This window comes from Schistocerca gregaria, chromosome 6 (genome assembly GCF_023897955.1).
Source record: "Schistocerca gregaria isolate iqSchGreg1 chromosome 6, iqSchGreg1.2, whole genome shotgun sequence".
NCBI classification, from domain to species: domain Eukaryota; kingdom Metazoa; phylum Arthropoda; class Insecta; order Orthoptera; family Acrididae; genus Schistocerca; species Schistocerca gregaria.
This window is the reverse complement of record NC_064925.1, coordinates 272,395,053-272,417,154: the sequence shown is the minus strand read 5'-3', so window position 1 is coordinate 272,417,154 and position 22,102 is coordinate 272,395,053. Positions and strand designations below refer to the sequence as shown.

The 22,102-nt window shown below is 42.6% G+C and overlaps 1 protein-coding gene across 1 annotated transcript in view; it reads right to left on the bottom strand.

The window, feature by feature from the left end:
• LOC126278846 (odorant receptor Or2-like) overlaps positions 1-22,102 on the bottom strand; it is a 60,137-nt gene that overhangs the window by 14,048 nt on the left and 23,987 nt on the right. The window contains exons 3-5 of the mRNA XM_049979122.1: positions 18,902-19,350; positions 7,761-7,860; positions 795-899 (exon numbers count right to left, since the gene is read on the bottom strand). Coding sequence (XP_049835079.1) covers positions 795-899; positions 7,761-7,860; positions 18,902-19,350 — 654 coding nt within the window. The remainder of the gene's footprint in view (positions 1-794; positions 900-7,760; positions 7,861-18,901; positions 19,351-22,102) is intronic.

The following is a 22,102-nucleotide window of genomic DNA, read 5'->3' as shown; positions in this document are numbered from 1 at the left end:
CACTTAAATCAGTACTCGATGTTAACAAATTTCTCTTCTCCAAAAACGCTTTCCTTTCCATTGCCAGTCTACATTTTATATCCTCTCTACTTCGACCATCATCAGTTATTTTGCTCCCCAAATATCAAAACTCCTTTACTATTTTAAGTGTCACTATTCGTATTCTAATTCCCTCAGTATCACCCGACTTAATTCGACTACATTCCATTATCGTCGTTTTGCTTTTGTTGATGTTTATCATACACCCTCCTTTCAAGGCACTGTCCATTCCGTTCAACTGCTCTTCCAAGTCCTTTGCTGTCTCTGAGAGAATTACAATGTCATCGGAGAACCTCAAAGTTTTTATTTCTTCTCCATGGATATTAATGCCTACTCCGAACTTTTCTTATGTTTCCTTTACTGCTTGCTCAATATACAGATTTAATAGCATCGGGGAGAGGCTACAACTTTGTCTCACTCCCTTCCCAACCACTGCTTCCCTTTCATATCCCTCGACTCTTATAACTGCCATCTGGTTTCTGTACAAATTGTAAATAGCCTTTCGCTCCCTGTATTTTACCCCTGCCACCTTCAGAATTTGAAATGTAATTGTATGAACAGATATTTTTAATGCTGTAATTTTACTTCTGAAAAAGTAAAAGAACTTTAACGTTCTAAGTAAAACTGTGATGCTAATACTTTATTGCATCAGTTTATAATTCTCAGTATCAAACAAAATATTCACTGAAGCAAATTTCTTGCAATGTAAATCTGCGATGTATTGCGTATAAGCTATTGAAAAATAGGCTACTCACTTCTGTGATGAGGTCATCCCCAAACCAGCAGTAAATGAAGAGCTCCGCAAGCATGGCGAACAAGTAAAAGCCGAATTTTCCAATCTGCTGCAGTCCATCCGCACTCTATAAATGAAATGATGTTAGAAACCAGGAATGATACAAACAGAAAATGAAATTCCATTTGTATGAGAGTTTGTAGGGATGTAGAACGCATCAAGTTATACATTAACAGCAAGTCACTGCAAATTTCTTTGTTAAATATTCTAATAACGAGTTACGACATATGGTAATCCTATCACATAGATATCTACGTAAAGTACTCCTAAAGTATTCAGTTTGAAAAAAAAAAATCTGCTGGCCATTGAAATTGCAACACCAGACACGACAGGAAGTACGGAAAGTTCACTTAACGTGCGCACATAAGAAGTAGGACGAAAGATGATTAAATATATAAGACATTTTGCTTTACATACGGTGCGAAATTTGATACAATGAGCTGCCAAGTCTGATGGCAGCCATGGCTCCAACCTGGTTGAGTACTGAATCGAACTGAGCTATGGATGGCAGACGCCCCTTTAGCTCTACGTCAGAGTCCATCAGTCACAGTGGTTAATGACGGCAGCCCAGGACCGGATGTTGCAAATGGGTGAGAGATCTGGAGTACCTGCTGGCTGGACTACCCTCGCAGCGGTTCAGATGTCTTCTTGCGTTATCTTGTTGAAAGGTACCATCACTGAATCGTCACATATAGGGCACAGCCACTGCACTTAATATGTCCGGAATGTAGCCGCTGTTGCCCCATTTACTGACATCTGAATCTTGTTCCATATATAATGGAATCCCATAACATCAAACCATATTTTACGCTTTATGACGATGACTAATCAGGCAGTGTTCTTTCTCCTGAGAGCCTCCATTCGTGGATATCTTCGTCGTCATGTTCGCTACAGAACTGGGGTTCTTCTGAAAAGATGATGTAGAACCAGTCTTGTACACAGTGTAGTCGTTTACCAGAACAATGTCGATGTGTCACTCTTCCCTGACGTATCAGTGGAATCTGCAGCAATGGTCACTCAAGTGACAGTCAATACTTCTGCAGATGTTGCCGTACTATCCGTGTGGATACTTGTTTTGCCGCACAAATACCCAGGGCCTAACTCAAGGTCCATCATGTGACGAGACGATGCTGCACACTTAAACTATCAGTGCCTGTCCTTTTGGTCCCTTATGGTGAGAAGCACCTCAAATCCTACATGGCGTTGAGCCTGGTCCTCTGAATCCATCGTCTCTACATTTTCACGAGAGTCGTAGCAACCCAGCCAACGTGGGCAGAAAACTCGCGATTCGATGAACTGCAGACTCAATAGGGCACAGTCGTGGTGCTGTCAGATTCCCACACATGCTGGGAGACGTTTCCGTTTCTTATACGCGGCATTACACGATGTTCATGCAAATAACTAACACTAAAATGGGATTTAACAACGGTAAAACCAATACATGCTCTTTTTAAAGCCCAGTGCATGTCTTAGCCAAATGATAGAGGATGCAAAAAAGGGCAGCTCGTTTGGTATTATCACGTAATAGGGGAGAGAGTGTTGCAGGTATGATACGCGAGTTGGGATGGAAGTCATTAAAGCAAAGACGTTTTTCGTCGCGGTGATATCTATTTACGAAATTTCAGTCACCAGCTTTCTCTTCCGAATGCGAAAATATTTTGTTGAGCCCAACCTACTTAGGTAGGAATGATCATCAAAATAAAATAAGAGAAATCAGAGCTCGAATAGAAAGGTTTCGGTGTCCGTTTATCCCGCGCGCTGTTCGGGAGTGGAATGGTAGGGAGATAGTATGATTGTGGTTCGATGAACCCTCTGCCAAGCACTTAAATGTGAATTGCAGAGTAATCGTGTAGATGTAGATGTAGATTGGTTTTTAAAGGGCAGAATCATGTTGTGATAGTGGGTTAAGTAGGAAACAGTGTTGATAGGGATTAGGGCTACATTATTGAGTGTGACCTGTTAAAAATAGTATCTTCAACGAACCATACAATTGTTGGTCTGCTTCCTGCTTTTATGGTGTATGATCCTTACCCTTTATTTCTCCATCTCCTTCTACTCCCCCTTCTCTCTGTCCATACACTACTCCCCTCTCTCATCTCCTCTTTTCGGCTCTTTCCTCAACTTAAAATACTAAAACTATTTCACATCCACAATAATAAGAAGTAAAAGCAGATTACTTATCCCTCTTCAGGGGTCAGAATCGGATTTTATATTCTGGTGAAAAGTTGTTCAACGACATTGAAACACAAACTGAAACATTATTTTATTAGACACTTCTAAAGTATATGTGAACTGAATATGTAATTTCTCGTTAACATCAATGTTCACATTAAACAATTTTTTAACTTTACCAGTATAGAGACAGCTAGTAATAGTCTCTGTAATCAGGGAAATTACATTAATTGCTAGTGTGGAACAGCACATAAAATAACAGCCTAATTAATCAAAATCACGTTTCCTCTCATTATATTCAGAAGACTGACGTTAATGGATTTCTGACAGATGTTTTGACCACTGGTATGAAAACAATAAATGCTGTATCAGAGTTATCGCATGTGTGTTCAGAGGGATAAAGAGAAAGGAAATATATAACGACGGTAATGCACTAGAATGTAAGTGCCCTAGAGAGGACTGCTAGAGGATTTTGGCTTCCTGGCTCCCCATTGTCAGGGAAGTGAAAACGGTGCTGTGGTGCGCGTCCAATGCAAATAACGTCCAGGAAGTCACTTCTGCAGACAATAACATTTTCGATAAATGTTCCCCATCTCCTGCTCTGTCCTTTTCGCTTCTATCCAATGACGGTGACCCACTAATTGTAGCAAAAAGAATCTAAAATAGATCATGACGCTTTACTTTCACAGTGTTAACCGTTGACACCAGGAGATTCTGAAGAAGATCCTATCAGGGAGGTCGGAACGTCGATAGTGTAGAAGAAGTATGAAGCAGCCCACAAAAGCCAGCAGATTTACATAAAATGCTTGTATGGACAAAGTGTTTATGTCACTCTCGGAAGATTGCAGAAACTGTGCAAAAGAAGAGATAAATTACTTAGTGATCTGGCATTTTTCTCCGGGTTTCGTTATAATGATATCACCATTTCAACAGAAATAGTCACTCTGCGCAGACAGTGATGGAAAGGAGGAACTATCAAAGGTCGAGTGAAGCACTTGTCCGTGAAAGAATCCAGCAGATGCGCAGGACTTGAAGTATGAGATCTCTGTTTTCATTCCTTTGCGTTTATTACTGGAGACAAATGTATCCTATCAAGACTGGGATACAATAGACAAAATAACGTTCAATGATTCAGAAATATTATCATATTTCAATGCAGTGAAATAAAAAGAGGAGATCATGAAAAGGATGGATAAAATACACAAAAAAGTGCCGTTCTGGATCTGAAGCGAGTAGTGGCGAACCTTTCGTCGCATGAACTCTATGAAGCAGCCATCTCTAGTCTGGGCAAATGTTCGAATTTCGGAACTACACCTAAGAGAATTACCGTTGAAGAAACTATCAGCGTCGTCGAAGCATCATTGTTTTCTCTTCTGAAGGTACAGGCCAAAGAAGTGAGACAGGATGTGTCGAGAATTCTACGAAAAATTGAAACCGTCCAGAAGCAACATATCGGCACAGGGAAGGAAAGCTCGTAATGACCTCAACAGAGACGAAAGCATCGTGGTGGCGAAACGAGATAAGGGTAATACTATAGTTATTATGAAAGCTACAAAATCCCACAAGAAGATGGAACAACTAATACCGGGTCCTGTGTACTTCAATTTAAAAAAGCTATGCTACGAACAGAGTCGTTCGTAAAGTCAGATATCTTTCAACAGATTCCAGAATTGATAGTTCCGTTATTACGTATCTAATGCCTTCAATACCTTTCTCACCCAGAATACCAAGGATATATAAAGAAAGGTGTCCATCGAGACTGATAGTCAGTGGAATTAACTCCCCACCTTACTTTTAAGCATTCCATTTATCTGGAAAACTGACCCTTCTAGTTGGGAGAACAAATACTTTTGTAAAAGACTCGAAAGATTTTTTAGAAATTTTACGTATAGTGAAGATATCCGCAAGTGACGTTCTCGTAAATTTCGATATGAAATCATTTTTTACTAACAGAGCGGTATCAGATGAAATGGAGATCAAAGGGGAGAAAATGACTCTATTCATTTCATGTGACTTCAGTTCCCAATCAATGCTTCTTTTCCAATAAGCATAAACAAGGCTCACGGTCAGAGAGAGGTGAGAAGAGGGAATAGAGAGAAAGAGCGTCGGTGGGGAAATGGACATAGAGAGGAAGAAGGAGGAGATGGACAGAAAGAGCCGAAAAGAGGAGATGGGATGAGAGAGGGGATTAGTGTATGGACAGAGAGGAGGGGGAGTAGGAGGAGATGGAGAAATAAAGGGGGAGGAGTAGATGGACAGAGAGAAGAGGGTGTTGAAGATATATCCAAATCCCTACATATTTAGGAATTGCGAAGCATTGATGCGTTCACTAGTCGTTAATAATATGGACTTTGCTGATTATAAAATGGAAAATAAAATCAATATTTGACGTAAAGTCTGATTTTCGTAAATTTCGATTATACTGTTTCCTTTTACTCAACTTCGTTGTATATTAGGCATCGTGTTTATTTATTTCGTCCATTGTCGATGCAATACGGAGCATTTATGAAACTCACTACAAAGCTATGCACATCTTAAGTTCTTACATAAAACCACGTTGATCTTCTTGCCCCCACTGCCATTTCTATGTTTTAACCTCCTTGCATCATCTATAAATCACTCTCAGTACATCGATACTTTTATTTTGTGATCGGTTCTTGTTTATTAGCTGGCTCAATGCCCTGTTAGTGATATTGCTGACTGTTTTGAGACCACTTCAGCATTCACATTGTATCACTTGGTGCAGCATTTTCCCTAACTTCTATGATGATGCTGAATCAAGCTTCTTCCTGGAGCTTGGATTCTTACAGCTAAAATGAAAAACACTCTGTACTAAATGTTTTAAATGTTTCTAAAAATTAGTGATGATTTCTCTAATGTAAACAATTATACAAAACACATACTACGGTTTAATGCTAACTCTGTCACTGTATCTGTGATGTCTGTCTCTAGTTATATAACATTTTTAACACACCAATGTAAGTCTAAAAGTGTATCAAACTAAGCTGAGCCTCTGCCTTAACATTATGTACCAATTTTACTTCACTTTCTTTAAAACACAGATTTCTGAACTTTGACAACTTATTAGTATTGGGTGTCAGAAATACGTTATTCTCTCACGTTACACTTTCACTGCCATGAATCAGGAAACCGAATTTTCGAGATATTTTTGTAAGTAATACTGCAGCTCTAATTTCCTTTTCTGCTTCAGTCAGCCCAAAGTGACTTAAGTGTGGTATGTGACCATTGTGAGTTGATCTAAATTTGACGCAACACCTTTCGTCTGTGGCCTGAGTGAATTTTACTTTGTCTGGAGATTCAGATATTTTATTTTTGCCTTGTAACCTGAACAGCCTAAAGCCTTCACTTTTAGAGACAAAATAAGAAAACACAATAACGAAAAATCGACTGGCACCACTTTCTTCATTCACTACAAGCCCAAGCAACTGGAAACTAAAGAGTAAAGCTATGAAGTCCTGAAGTACCATATAGATCCTGCACTTCCAGTGGATCTAGCCTTAAGGTCCCCATACACACACTGACCCATCTAGTCAGACAGTCGCCGAGAGGGTCTTGCAGTGAGGTCTGTGGTCGAGCTGTGTAATTTCCAGGGAGAAGCCTCTACCTGCTAACTCTGACTACTATTTGTCAATGCACACTCACTCATTACAGGCAGGTAGAGCCGACCACGTGGTCGTTGGTGTTCACACACAGTTGGACAGCTCATAGCTATCATTGGCAAGTGGGACATCTAACATTCAGGCTGCCAATGAGTGCCTTTGAGATGCTGGTTTGTCGTATTGCTTTGTGAAGCTTAGCGGCATGGCTCATTCCATTAGCACTGAGCCTTGGGCATCAGAACAATGTCTGTCAGTAATGAAAAGTGACTTGCTATTTGAGGCATCGGCCTAGGATGGTGCTGCGAATTGGAGGCAACATTTTCAAGATGCACCTATGTGTGATACCTCATCTACTCCCCAGACAGCATCATGACACATCTATAGCGACCGCTGCTAGTCATACTGGAGAGGAAGAAGACCCATACATACCACTAGTAGCAGCCCGATGACATTACAGGGCTTGTGGATCGGTGACTCAGGGAAACCCTCATGGCTCATGCAGAGCATGCAGATATCAGCATCTAGTGACGTCTCACACCATCTGCAGACGGTAGCATAACGAGATTAGAATAACAGAGAATTGTGAAGGTGGTTCGATGAACCCTCTGCCAGGCACTTAAAAGTGATTTGCATAGTATCCATGTAGATGTAGATGTAGGGGTCTGTGGTAAATTTTTGTCGGTGACAGAATTGTCCAGGGGGATCGTGTATGGAGAAGGAGCTCCTTTGTCTGCAGTAGGAGGGCCCAAGGAGTGGGGGAGTGAAAGAATTATCCTGAGTATGAGGGAAGGTGTGGGGGAGGGGAAGGAGCAGAAGTAGGGAGTATGGGAGGGAGGGGAATTCTCTGCCTCAGAAAGTTTTTGATTGGTTTTTATTCCCTTTAAACTGTTTTATGGTCTTGTAAGAATTATTTGGATGTGTAAGTTTTTAAATGCATGTTTTCAGTGTCTGGGATAGTATCATTACATGCTGTGGACATTCCTTTACACTAAACGTTTTTAAAGTGATTTTTACATAGTTGTATACTTCTTTTAAAACAGTACTCAAGAATAGCCCTCATTTTTTATTTGTATTTGTAGATGCTGCGTAAGTGCCGAAGCTTTAAGCCACAGAGATGGCTGCACGCAGTCACTCACCAGGGCAACTTGGAACATCTGGAAGCAGGCGACGGAGCCGATGGAGATGCTCTGCCCCAGCAACATTCCGCTTAGGCACCTCTCCAGCAAGTCAGCGTTCCTGTCAACGCATGGCAGCCAAGACACACGCTGTAAGATGTCAACCGAGTAGTCTTGTAGCGTGGGAAAATGAGAGACAAATTTTAAAAAAAGTAGTGTTAATAAGCCAAATATTATTTTTCGACTTACATACAGTTAACACACATGAATCAAATCTGACTGTTACAGGTGCTCACTGGTTGTTTCTGCAGTGACTGTATCAGCGACTGTTTAATGGTTCCAAGAGATACTCCCTCTGTGATAGAGACTATCAAAATACAAATTAATCCAAGCACAAAATGTTTTACATTTTTTATAGAGACACAAGAATTTTGCGCTGGGAAGATCATTATAGATGAAGTCATACATGCTTTCTCAGTACCTAATTGGCTCATTATCTGTAAAGGTATTCCACCTGCTTCTGGAAGAAGGACTGCGAGGCGTCTTCTACAAGTCTACATTTCATCTAGGGAGACTGTCTGCGGCACTTACTGTAAGCACGTTTCCCACCATGGTCATCGCGATGTATCAGTAATGTGGAGGCCAACAAAGGAATAGAGCTCTGTTGACAAAGGTGATCTCATTGATATATAAGAGACGCGCGCTATCGACAGCTGATATTATATTTTTTCAAAGGATTAGCTTCGCATTCTGTTTTGTAGCGAAACACAGAAGTACGTATTATCATCTAAAGGTATCTCTAAAGTACAACAACCAGGAATGTGTAGTTGGAGTCACGAACGATGGCGGTCGAGTTTAGTCTTGTTCTGCGCACCTACGTCACTCATGCTCCGACAGCCAAAGAGGGTGCAGTACTGTTTTGTTCGCTCTGCTTTGAATGCTGCAGGTAATGCGAGTATTAGAAGTGATCTTAGCGAGTTGTTTAGTGAATTTGTATTTCATTTTTTGCGGGTTGCCATTGCTGATGGTGGTGGTAAGTGCTACATTCTGCATAAGCAATCGAGAGACATAATTTGCAGGATACGCCCTTTCTTCACACGGAAAGCAGGCGCATCTGTGTACCACAACTGTCGCTTGGAATCGTCAACAATGCCATTCCTGTCCTTGCCTCGACATGCAGGAAACGCCATCGTTCGTGGATCGTACAACAGTCAGTTATGAGGTTCAGAGAGTTCTGCTCCATCACTGGGAAAGGATAGAGAACGGTTATCGACACCTGTGTTACTATTCCTGTTTCCCTTTAAATGTCAGACTTAGTTTGTTGTGTCGGCTAATTGAAATTGATTGAATTATTCCGACTCATCTCTGAGAAGTCCAGAATTCCTGAACTTAATAATCTTGATCATTTTGTGCTTTCACAAATGAATAACGGAAATGTTAATAAAAGCCACCAAAATTGTATTTCAGGTTCATTTACTGTATCGTAACCGTTTTTATTGTAAATGAACATCTTTGGATGATCTGTAGACTACAGTATGACGCAGCACGTTGCTATTTTCCCTGAACATACTGTTGGTTGTCCTCGTGCCAGGCAGTCGGTGAAGTGATTCAGTGTCCTCGTCGTGTCCATACCGTGCCTTTTAGAGTTATCTATGCCCTTTAGGCATTTCTGCGATTGTATGAGAAATTAGTTACAAAGGCTGTTGGTGAGTTTCCGGCGTGAGTTACATGTCATATACACTGAAGCGCCAAAGAAACTGGTATAGTCATTCGTTTTCGAATACAGAGATATGAAAGCAGGCAGAATACGACACTGCGGTCGGCGACGCCTATATAAGACGACAAGTGTCTGTTGTTAGATCGGATATTGCTGCTACAATGTCTAGTTGTCAAGATCTGAGTGCGTTTGAACGTGGTGTTATAGTCGGTGCACGAACGATGGGACACAGCACCTCCGAGGTAGCGGTACGACCATTTCACGAGTGTACCGTGAATATCAGGAATCCCGTAAAACATCATATCTCCGACATCGCTGCGGTCGGAAAAAGATCCTGCAAGAACGGGACCAATGACGACTGAAGAGAATCGCTCAATGTAACAGAAATGCAACCCTTCCGCAAATTGCTGCTGATTTGAATGGTGGGCCATTAACAAGTGCCATCCTGCGAACCATTCAACGAAACATAATAGATATCGGCTTTCGGAGTCGAAGACCTACTCGTGTACTCTTGATGACTACACGACACAAAGCTTTAGGCCTCACCTGAGCCAGTCAACACCGACAATGCGTTGTTGATAACTAGAAACATGTTGCCTGGTCGAACGAGTCTCGTTTCAGAGTGTATCGAGCGGATGGACGTGTACGGGTCTGGAGACAACCTCATGATTCCATGGACCCTGCATGTCAGCAGGGGCTGTTCAAGCCGGTGGAGGCTCTGTAATTGTATGGAGCATGAGCAGTTGGAGTGATATGAGACCTCAGGTACGTCTAGATATGACCCTAACAGGTGACACGTACGTAAGCATCCTGTCTGATCACCTGCATTCATTCATGTCCATAGTGCATTGTGAAGGACTTGGGAAATCCCACCAGGACAATGAGACACCCTCCACGCCCAGAATTGCTACACAGTGGCTCCAGGAACACTCTTGTGAGTTAAACACTTCCACTGGCCACCAAACTTCCCAGTCATGAACATTATTGAGTACATCTGGGATGCCTTGCAAAGTACTGTTCAGAAATCTCCACGCCCTCGTACTATTACTGATTTATGGACAGCCCTGAAGAATTCGTGGTGTCAGTTCCCTTCAGCACTACTTCAGACGTTAGTAAAGTCCATGACTCGTCGTGTCGCGGCACTTCTGCGTGTTCACGAGTACCGCGCTCGTTATTAGGCAAGTGTAGCAGTTGCTTTGGCTCTTCAGTGTATTACGTGCATGTTTTAGCAATTTTAGCCCGATCTGTCTCGTTTTGAACCGCAAGTCGCCTGAAGATATTCATTTAAAACGAAATCAGTTGTGGAGTAATAAACATAACTGAAATACAGTTGTGGTATATTTTATAAACATTTACTTATGTGCTTGGTGTATAGGATACCGAACTAATCACCGGAATTAGCTTCGCAAAAATTACAAGGTATAGCTTCAAATGAATGGAACCACTGAGGTATATCGGATATACGTGATTCAGCGAGCTTGTTATATAATTCACAGCCTTACCAATAGAGCGGGAAACGTTCCAGGGATAAAGGGAGAAGTTTCGAGAATGGACTGGAGTGCTCCACCGTCGACAGTTTTAAATTAATCTTCTAAGAACAGAGGGAAATATAATCCCTGCTCATTATTTTCTCAAATTTGGTGATGCTTGACGACTATTTTTGGTGCAATGTAGTGGTGCAGAGTTGTGTGACACCGTGAGGTCAGGTTTTCGTACGTTAATATAACGTATACATGCAGGTGAAATATACATATCAGTAATCAACACTAATATGATGAGTTGGCATCAGCTGTCATGTTTAGAACCAAAATAAGAACACAAAAGGCGACAAAATTCATCCATAGCCATAGTCAGCTCTGTCGATATAATAATTAGCTCAAGAATCAAAGACTGTACGAAGTAGTGCGTTGTTTGACTGAGGCTCTGAATTCGAATTAAAAGTGGAGGTAGTTTAAGTAAATTGAACGCGCTGACGATGCAGCAGTATCACATGATGCTAACCACCTTTTATGGGTCATTTTACGATACTGGCATACGATAATACTCGAGAGAGATAGCGATTCATCATTTCTCATCAAATAGTCTGTCAAGCTATCACTGGTACATCATCAGGTAGAAGAAACAGCGTGCTTTGCAAGAATTACATATTCGCACATTAAATTTTCCTCACAGAACAACTCCTGGATATGTAAGGTTTTTCATGAGGAATAGCAAATAGTTTAGGGAGTGAGACGAATTCAAATACTCCGTACAACATGTGTCCAACTTTGATTAGTTGTAGACATATAGCCTTTAGAATTTATGCTAACAAATACTCGCAAAAGTTCTAAAGGAAAGGCAAATGATTCAATCGAAATATGATTTTTACAGAAGAAATACTTTCTCGTACACTACAGCTTTATCAGCAAATAGTTGTAAGTAGGTTGTTTAGGTTTATTGTTGGTAACGCCACGTAGTGCTCTGTATGAAATCGCTGACTGCGCTGTGTGCAGTACGAGGCTCGTTGGACTCATTGTTGGAATATTCGCTAGTGTAGTGTTGAGCACTCGGATGTGAACAGCGCGTAGCCTTGGGCAGTTGGAGGTGAGCCGCCAGCAGTGGTGGATAAACGATGGAGCTCGTGCACATTTCAGTCGAAGTGTTCGTACGCTTCTCAACAACAGATTCAGTGACCGGTGGATGGGTAGAGGCTGACCAATTCCATGGCCTCCACGCTCTCCTGACCTTAACCCTTTTGACTTTCATTTATGGGGGCATTTGAAAGCTCTTGTCTACGCAACCCCGGTACCAAATGTAGAGACTCTTCGTGCTCGTATTGTGGACGGCTGTGATACAATACGCCATTTTCCAGGTCTGTATCAGCGCATCAGGGATTCCATGCGACGGAAGGTGGATGCATGTATCCTCACTAATGGAGGCCATTTTGAACATTTCCTGTAACAAAGTGTTTGAAGTCACGCTGGTACGTTCTGTTGCTGTGTGTTTCCATTCCATGATTAATGTGATTTGAAGAGAAGTGATAAAATAAGCTCTAACATGGAAAGTAAGCGTTTCCGGACACATGTCCACATAACATATTTTATATAATGACATTTGAACACTATTAAGGTAAATACGTTGTTTGTTCTCTATCAAAATCTTTACTTTGCTGACTATGCCTATCAGTAGTTAGTGCCTCCAGTAGCTAGAGTCATCTATTTATCTGGCAGTATTGACGCTAGCTGTATTGCAGTAGTTCGAGTAACGAAGATTTTTGTGAGGTAAGTGTTTCATGAAAGGTATAGGTTATTGTTAGTCAGGGCCATTCTTTTTTTAGGGATTATTGAAAGTCAGACTGCGTTGCGCTAAAAATATTGTGTGTCAGTTTAGTGATGATGAGAATAAATAAAAAGAGAACTGTCTTAGTACGTTCAGTTTTGCTCAGTTGTTGAAAATCAAATAACGTAAGAGTCTTTCGAGCACTGTCATTCTTTACATACAAAGGGGAAGTTTCACAGTCGTAGATTTCTGTTCCCCCTACCTGTCAGATCGTTTATGTGTGTAGAGAACACACTTCCCTGGTAGAGTTCTAACGATGCCCTTGTCTGCGATGAACACTCGCTCTTCAGGACCACGTAGTCGTTTCTATTACTAAAAAAGTTTTCGAGGCACTCGCGTATCTGGGAGCCTATTTCATGTGCTCGGACCTTCGTTAACGCTCTGCAGAATTGAAAGCATCAAACGATTTCCGGAAATCCATGAATTTGGAATTTTCCTGTTGCCTTCATCCATGTTTCGCAAAGTATCGTGCGAGGAAAGGGTAAGCTTACTTACACACGAGGTTTGTTTTCTAAACGGGTGTTAATTGCGGATAGAAGCTTTTCTCTCACACGCAAATTTATTATAGTCAAACCCAGAATGTGCTCAAGAATTCTGCAACATATCAACTTTAAGGACATTAGTCTGTAATTTGCGAGTCCGTATTGACTGCTCCGATGATGTTCGCAGCGAATTCTTCTCCTGTGCTAACCTCTTTGTCTTAGGGCAACAGTAATAGCTCCCAGTTGTTTGTAGGATATATTCCAACTTCTTTCTTCAGCTCTACCCTATCTGTTGTAGTGGTACATGTTGCTTTAAAACATAGCAGCACGTCTCACTTTCTTTTTACTAGACCTATGAAAGACGTGCGTGTGAAAAATGTAACTTTAATTAGTGGTAGAGTACAGAGCTCTGTTGTGCCTTGGTTTGTTGGAAATTATGTGCAGATACGAGAAGGGAAAGTGCTGTGGCACAGCCCAGAAGTCGATGGCTGATGCGTAATTTGGACTGGCCCGTGAGGGGTCAATCGCACGTTGCAGTCGTGCGGTGGGCTTCAAGAAGAAAGTGGCCAGGCGAAAATGGCCAAGCATAAAAGAAAAATCAATGTTGTTATATAGACACCCTGCCTGACTATCTCGATTTAAGTACCGTCTTATGGTTTTGATGAAGCGTCACGTATGAACATGTTTTCTGAAAAGCTTTGCTAATTATCAATTGTTGTAAGTTGATAACTTATTTGAATATAGAAGAATTATGGAGACAGTGTTTGTGATTTTGCACTAAGTTATTTAAATATAGAAGCTCTCTTATAGCCCTCAACCCTGTGCAATCGGAAACGAAGTCAGCGGTTAAATGCGTGTCACTGCAAAGTAGGACCACAGCCTCAAGAGAAAACAAGACGGCGACCGGGAAATTCGGAAAGGAAGGTAAGTGTTATTACATGGGATCGAGTAAGGACTTGGTATCTCGCCTCATATATATCAACAAGAGACAAACACCTCATTGTCTACTACGGACCACATTAGTTTCTTCATTGGGTCGACTTCTGCTTTTAAGCCGACTAAAACAAAGTATTGTATCACTATTTCCATGCTGACTAAGGACGAATTATCTGAAATTGGTGTCTTACTACCTTCCGCTGTCTCATGTATATTATTTTCACTCATCTCCTTGATAGCTCTATTATCTCAAAGCGATTCAGCAGTGTTAGTTAACATTTTCCTATGCTACTCGTAATTTGTCAAAAAGCTAGTAAGATACATTTTCTATGTACATATTACATACAAATCAAGATACAAATTTTGAAAACAAAAGACCCTATCACTCTCATAATATGAACATCTTGTAACTTTAAAGAATAAAAGAATACAATGTCATCTTTGGCTCGTTAACACACACACACACACACACACACACACACACACACACACACACACACACGTACACGCACACATGATTTAACATAACAATGCCAACAAACTTTGATGAGTTGTAGAGTGAGTGTGTCTTGGGTGAGAAATTGAGGACAGGAACACATGTCCAGAAACGTCACTCGATAAGATATTGAGCTTCGATGTTATGGGGGGCAGCTTGGGCAACCCTTCGACAGCAAACAGTGAACTGCAAGCAGACCTTCATGCAGTGAGCCTGTCACCCTGAGACGACGTTCGATGGCGCTTAACGCCGCACCGTTTCCTGTCACAGCACTGCTTGCTGGCCTGCAGCGTTACAACCCGAATTTGTTGTCCAGAGGCAGGCGTCAGCCACGTCATGTTCGACTCAATAGCGCCATTGGGTGACGTTCCTTGTGTAAACGCAAGGTTGCCTCTTTGACATCTGAAGTTGCAGACACTAATGCTGTTGTGGTACATAGCGCAGTGCTCTGAAATAAATGAACCACTATGCATTCATCACACATTTGTAGACATAGACTGATATTCTTTATCCGTCTCTTGTCACTTGCCATACGCTGACACTCGTAACTAATTTTCTATCATCTTGCTTAATGTCAGATATACTTTGGATCCTGAATAATGTGAACATTTTTTCTTCTTTTTCTTGATTGCATCTTTTCTTTGTAATGAGCTTATCACAAAAGCAATATACGCAATTGACTGCATCTTTTGTTTGTAGTGAGCTTACCACAAAAAGAAAAGTACGAGTATGGCGTAATAATATGTGAAATAGAGCACACTTCGTTGAAATTCAATATTGATTATTTGTTACCGAACATAACTTACATAGAGATGTTCAATATATCTGGTCTTCTCCCATATAAGAGTGATTCGAAATTCATATTACAGGCTTTCAAAGGTTGTAGAGGGGACTTAATAGCTGAAGTTTCGATAAGGAACCCACATCCGGAACTGCACTTTTTGGATGTAAACGAGCCGTGGCGCCATTGAGTTAGTATTCTGTCTGGGGCCACTGGCTCAGGTGTAGTATCGACCATCCCTCTTGTGGCTCCATTGCCAATATCTGTGGATTGTGTCCTTAGAAGGTGTTTGCTTGCCGATATCTATACGGGGTTCGTTGGCCCGACAGGGAGACACGAAGTTTGGGGATTGGCGGTAGCGTCGCGACAAGAGATGGTCACGAGGTCCGAGCGGCCGAAGCCAGGAGTTACGCATGGAGGCGAAGATACCGGAGTACTTCACCGGGGTCGGCGTCGTCTACAAACAGCAGGCCGACATCCCGTCGGTTGGTTAGCAACATTCGTGTCGGAAGACCGCTCATGGGCTGGCTGCCCTCTTCTACCTCTTGGTCGTAAATACAGCCAGAACAATTGTACTAAAGCAGAGGTTGCCGTTAAACGAAAGAGTGATCTTGTGGCTAGATTTAGCTGTTAACCTGTTCAGTTCTTTGATTGTAATTGCATTTCTCAGTCATTAGTTATAATCTGAACAACCTGTTGTGCTGAGTTGTTCGTTTCTGTGCTTGAAAGACCGGGTGAGTATTGATATATTTTACTGGATCTTGTGGTTCCGCCGAGTGGCTTCTCTTGTAATAATTGTTCACAAGTAATGTTTTAAGACGAGCGGTCCTAATAACTGACAATACATTAACTTTGAAAATATTAACAGCCAACTGTCAGCAGGGCTTTAACCAAAATAAAATTTTCAGAAAAGACGGGATGGGATCCAGTCGCTCCTTAATTGCTGACTGAAATGAAGAGGTTGGCTGCTTTGAAGTAAGCCTTGTCATTGTCATTTTGTTTGCTAATCTGTTTAACCTTTAAACACAGGAGCGCATCTTGATCCCGAACCTTTCGACATACACCTTTCAAATCAAAAGTTACATCATCTGTCTAGAGTAATTGAATCACTCTTGACATCAACGGTGCTTATATAGCTCTCATGTACTGCAGAGGGGCATTTAATAAGACAGACTGTGTCCAGCGCGGTAGTAAACACTGCTGTTTCACCCAATAACGCGCGGGCTGCAGGTACGGCCGTTTTGTAATCATTTCATTTTGTTTGCTGTTTAGAAATTCAGCACTTCAGATTTTTTTGCAAAAATTAAACGCTTTTTCAGTTAAAGGTTTAAGATCAAAAGAATTTTGCAAATTTGTTCATTTTGTTAAAGAAAATGTTATGGTTAAATGCTTCGATTATCTGTTAAACACAGTTTATACATTCCTGGAAATTGAAACAAGAACACCGTGAATTCATTGTCCCAGGAAGGGGAAACTTTATTGACACATTCCTGGGGTCAGATACATCACATGATCACACTGACAGAACCACAGGCACATAGACACAGGCAACAGAGCATGCACAATGTCGGCACTAGTACAGTGTATATCCACCTTTCGCAGCAATGCAGGCTGCTATTCTCCCGTGGAGACGATCGTAGAGATGCTGGATGTAGTCCTGTGGAACGGCTTGCCATGCCATTTCCACCTGGCGCCTCAGTTGGACCAGCGTTCGTGCTGGACGTGCAGACCGCGTGAGACGACACTTCATCCAGTCCCAAACATGCTCAATGGGGGACAGATCCGGAGATCTTGCTGGCCAGGGTAGTTGACTTACACCTTCTAGAGCACGTTGGGTGGCACGGGATACATGCGGACGTGCATTGTCCTGTTGGAACAGCAAGTTCCCTTGCCGGTCTAGGAATGGTAGAACGATGGGTTTGATGACGGTTTGGATGTACCGTGCACTATTCAGTGTCCCCTCGACGATCACTAGAGGTGTACGGCCAGTGTAGGAGATCGCTCCCCACACCATGATGCCGGGTGTTGGCCCTGTGTGCCTCGGTCGTATGCAGTCCTGATTGTGGCGCTCACCTGCACGGCGCCAAACACGCATACGACCATCATTGGCACCAAGCTAGAAGCGACTCTCATCGCTGAAGACGACACGTCTCCATTCGTCCCTCCATTCACGCCTGTAGCGACACCACTGGAAGCGGGCTGCACGATGTTGGGGCGTGAGCGGAAGACGGGCTAACGGTGTGCGGGACCGTAGCCCAGCTTCATGGAGACGGTTGCGAATGGTCCTCGCCGATACCCCAGGAGCAACAGTGTCCCTAATTTGCTGGGAAGTGGCGGTGCGGTCCCCTACGGCACTGCGTAGGACCCCACGGTCTTGGCGTGCATCCGTGCGTCGCTGCGGTCCGGTCCCAGGTCGACGGGCACGTGCACCTTCCGCCGACCACTGGCGACAACATCGATGTACTGTGGAGACCTCACGCCCCACGTGTTGAGCAATTCGGCGGTACGTCCACCCGGCCTCCCGCATGCCCACTATACGCCCTCGCTCAAAGTCCGTCAACTGCACATACGGTTCACGTCCACGCTGTCGCGGCATGCTACCAGTGTTAAAGACTGCGATGGAGCTCCGTATGCCACGGCAAACTGGCTGACACTGACGGCGGCGGTGCACAAATGCTGCGCAGCTAGCGCCATTCGACGGCCAACACCGCGGTTCCTGGTGTGTCCGCTGTGCCGTGCGTGTGATCATTGGTTGTACAGCCCTCTCGCAGTGTCCGGAGCAAGTATGGTGGGTCTGACACACCGGTGTCAATGTGTTCTTTTTTCCATTTCCAGGAATGTATATTGTTAAATATGCAGGTTGTGTGAAAAGAAAGTCATTTTACTTAATTCCAATAAGTACCACATATCAATAAAATAAGTTTGAAGGCCGGATCACTACCAAATCTTCCACTTCACGGTATGCACACAAGGTGAGAAAATGGCTCCGTCGTCTCTGTTCCAGTTGTAATTTTTACTCCACATAACATCTTCATCTAAATACATATTGATACGTTCGGTACTAGAAGGGTAGGCTGTGGTGCTCCAAGGACATGCTGCACTGTCGACTTTGAAGAGAACGTCTTTTTTCAAGTAGAAAAGAAGTCGAGGACAAGTACTCGAAACATAGCTCTTGCCATGTGCTCCACCAACACACAGGTCAGAACTCAGTGCCTCCACTCTGTACATACCATGAAGTTGAATTTGAAAGTGATTCCGCCCTCAAACTGATTTTACATGAAAATGGAACATCTGGACATGTGTTACTTGTAGAAAGTTCATCCCCTAAGTCTCCTCTATAGGCCCTATAAGCCTGTGACATGAATTTTTAATCAGCCGTTTCACAGACGAATAAACACTCAAAACATGCATGCAACTTGCTCATAGACTTACCTGATTATTGCTTGATGGTGCAGGACGCACTTCTCTAGTTGGTAATAAAGGTCCCGGTAGTCAGTACTTTGTAATGAGTCCAAGGGTCGTGAGGAGTTGTCTTTGCCGAGACTGACAATTTTCCTGCTGAGCAGCGAGAGTTGCATACGTAGCTGAGCGATGAGGCTGATGTTGAAGGAGTCGAACACCATGGTCATGACGACGACGTGCACGGTATCCACTGTGCAGTAGACCCAAGTCGCAGTGTAGCCTAAGGTCGTCGACACGTCGTAGGGCAGGGCCAGGATGAAGGGCAGCCCGTCGGGGCTGACGGGGGAGACCAGCCAGCAAGCCGAGAAGGCCACTCCGAGCGAGATGTAGGTCAGCGTGAAGCGGCGCACCGTGCGACCCCGCGCCAGCAGCACCGGCACGTCGTCCGCACTCAGGAACTCTGCGAAGTCCTGGCCCACCTGCCGGCACCAGCGTACGGCGTCAACCACTGCCTGCCAGAGCTTCTCTGCACTAATTGCTGTAAGGCTTTTCAGCCGAAACTGGTGACAGTTTTTTGAAACACAACAAGAATGGGCTAGAGACCAGGGTTAACAAGAATGACTACAAGGCAGATCACGAGCCTCAGTCAAATGCGGCTCCTGCCTCAGTAAAATACGGCTCTTGCCCCAGTCTAATGCCACGCTTCTCCGCTTAGCAATACTATGTCCGTGGTTCTCGTATTGATAAAGCTGTACTCAGCTGTTGGCAGTCAGTTAATCCGTCACTCTCACAGTAGTATACTTGTTGTTTGTCATGCAGCAACATTGGTTATATAAAAGTGTAATTATTGCTGCTGTCACGATACTTGTAAACAGTCTGAGTTGCACAAATAAGAAAAGCAGGATAAACTAATGCAGACTGGGAAGAGGATTCCGCTTCGAAAAATAGACGCGATGTACACATGTTCCTTTTGTGTCAGGAGACACTATCACTTTTGAAGTCCAGTAATCTGGTACGTCATCAAGAAATTAATAAGAATAGTTCCACTTACCTATTGGCTCCCATTTAAGGAAAACTAAAATTGACGTTACTGAGAGAAAGACTTAAAGATCAGAACAACGTGCAAGATTACAAATAAAACTGGTTCGGAAAGTGGTTTTTAGTATGGCAAAAGCGAAGAAACCTTACACAGTGTTGTAATACAGGAAGAATGATTTGACGAAGCTGCCCACGCTAGTCTGTGCTATAGCCTCTCCATGTGTACGAACCTACAGCATCTTGCATTAACAGCTTACTCTATTCAGATCTTCATCTCCCTCCAGAGTTTTTACGCTACTCACTTCCTTCCATTACTAAATCGACGGATGTCTTCGTGCTTCAAGATGTGACCTATCAACCCATCTCTTCTCTTAGTCATGTTGTGCCATAAGGTTGGTTTCTCCCCATTTATATTCAGTTCCTTAAACAGTCAAAGAGTTTATAAAGAAGATTATTGAACAACTTGTTTTTATTTTAGACCCAGATCCTTGCTTGTAAGAAACAGTATGTATCCAATGACCTGGTGTAACTGTACTTATACGTGATTGTACCACATGGTATTTCTCCAGATTGTAATGTTAAATAATGCGTGGATTGTACTGTAATAAAGTTGTTTTTTGCCGAACGGGTATATCGCCAGTATTGCTGCCAACTGTGCACTGTGTATACCAGGTAATAAAAAAATCTGCTTGTGAGGCTTTCGAATGCCGACATACACAATATGATTTCACGACTGTCCACTGTATTTTTCACAAACATCATTCAGCATTTAAATGTTTTCATTATTCTCATACTCAAGTAGTTCTGCAAATTATCAACTACATCAGCTCAGATACCAAAATACATTGTCATTTTAAATCCTTTATTTGCAGTACTGGAGAATCCGTTTACTGTTGATGTGGGGATGTCTGACTCGTTTTAGTTATAAAGGATTCAGCAATTGTAGTCTTGGAATTATTGGAACCTCGGCAGGACGAGGGACGAAAATTCCTGAAAGGAAGAGGTTCTTCAGTTACTGAATTTTGAAAGAGGAAACACTCAGTAACAAAACCAAATGTCACGAGACTAATCTCAGTTTTTTGGTACATTTATTTGTGTGAATACTGTACTCAACACTAAAGTTAAGGATGTCAACTAAATTATGAACATTTAAATAAACTTCAGCGAACTAGGCTCACCATTTATCAGCCTAATTACAAACAGCCCACAGAAAAACTGAGGACACAAAATGGCACTTCATAAAAGTGATTTAGTACTTCTTGTTTATAATGAAATGATGTTGTAGAATAAAAATAAGTTTTTCATTAGCGAAATAAAAATATTTCATTGGTGTAAAGTGTTAGTTCCCAAACAATGCATCTGTCTTCGAATTAATTACATGCCTTTTCAGTTCACTTAGATAAAGTTAGTGCCCGCTTTTGATATACGAGTTCAATGATGGAAAATAAAATCGCAAAACGAAGGAGATGTGTGACGTAAATGAAGGTTGGTAGACGTGTTTCTATATCTAAAAGACAATGTCTGTTCAAATTCGCGCCAGTGACATACGTGTGGCGCCAGTAACGCCAGTATGTGGATGCAAATAAAGCTTGCTTTAAATACATAAGGTAACGCTCGTGAACGTTAATTACCTTTGAGATTGCACGTGGTGAATTGATGTCAGTCGAGAATCCTTTAAGGCCACAAAGACGCCATTATCAACAAGTGACTGAGTTTGAACGAGGTCGTGTACTGCGTGAAGCCTGATGTCATTTATGCGATATTGCAGAAATACTTGGCAGGAATATAGCCACGATTGCTGGCAGCAGTGGTGACAGGAATGTAAGGTTGCAAGAAGAATGGGCTCCGGACGGCCACGTGGCACTGCCGAGAGGGAAGACCATCGTGTTCAGCGTATGGCACTGCCGCATTGTACTGCTTCTGCAGCAGCAATTTGAGCGCTATACTATCACCGAACTGTTACAGGTGGCTTACTTCCAGGACAGCTCCGAGCCAGACGCCGATTAGTGCAATTAGCTTATCCAGACCACTGCCATTTAAGACTTCAGTGCTGTCAGACGAGTACTCATTCGAGGGCAGGGTGATGAAAATTGATTCTGCCTCGTTGCCAGTGAGTGGCGTGTGTTGGTTAGAACGAGGCGCCTACAACCAGCATGTCTGTAGCCTGAACACACTGGACCTACACCTGGAGTT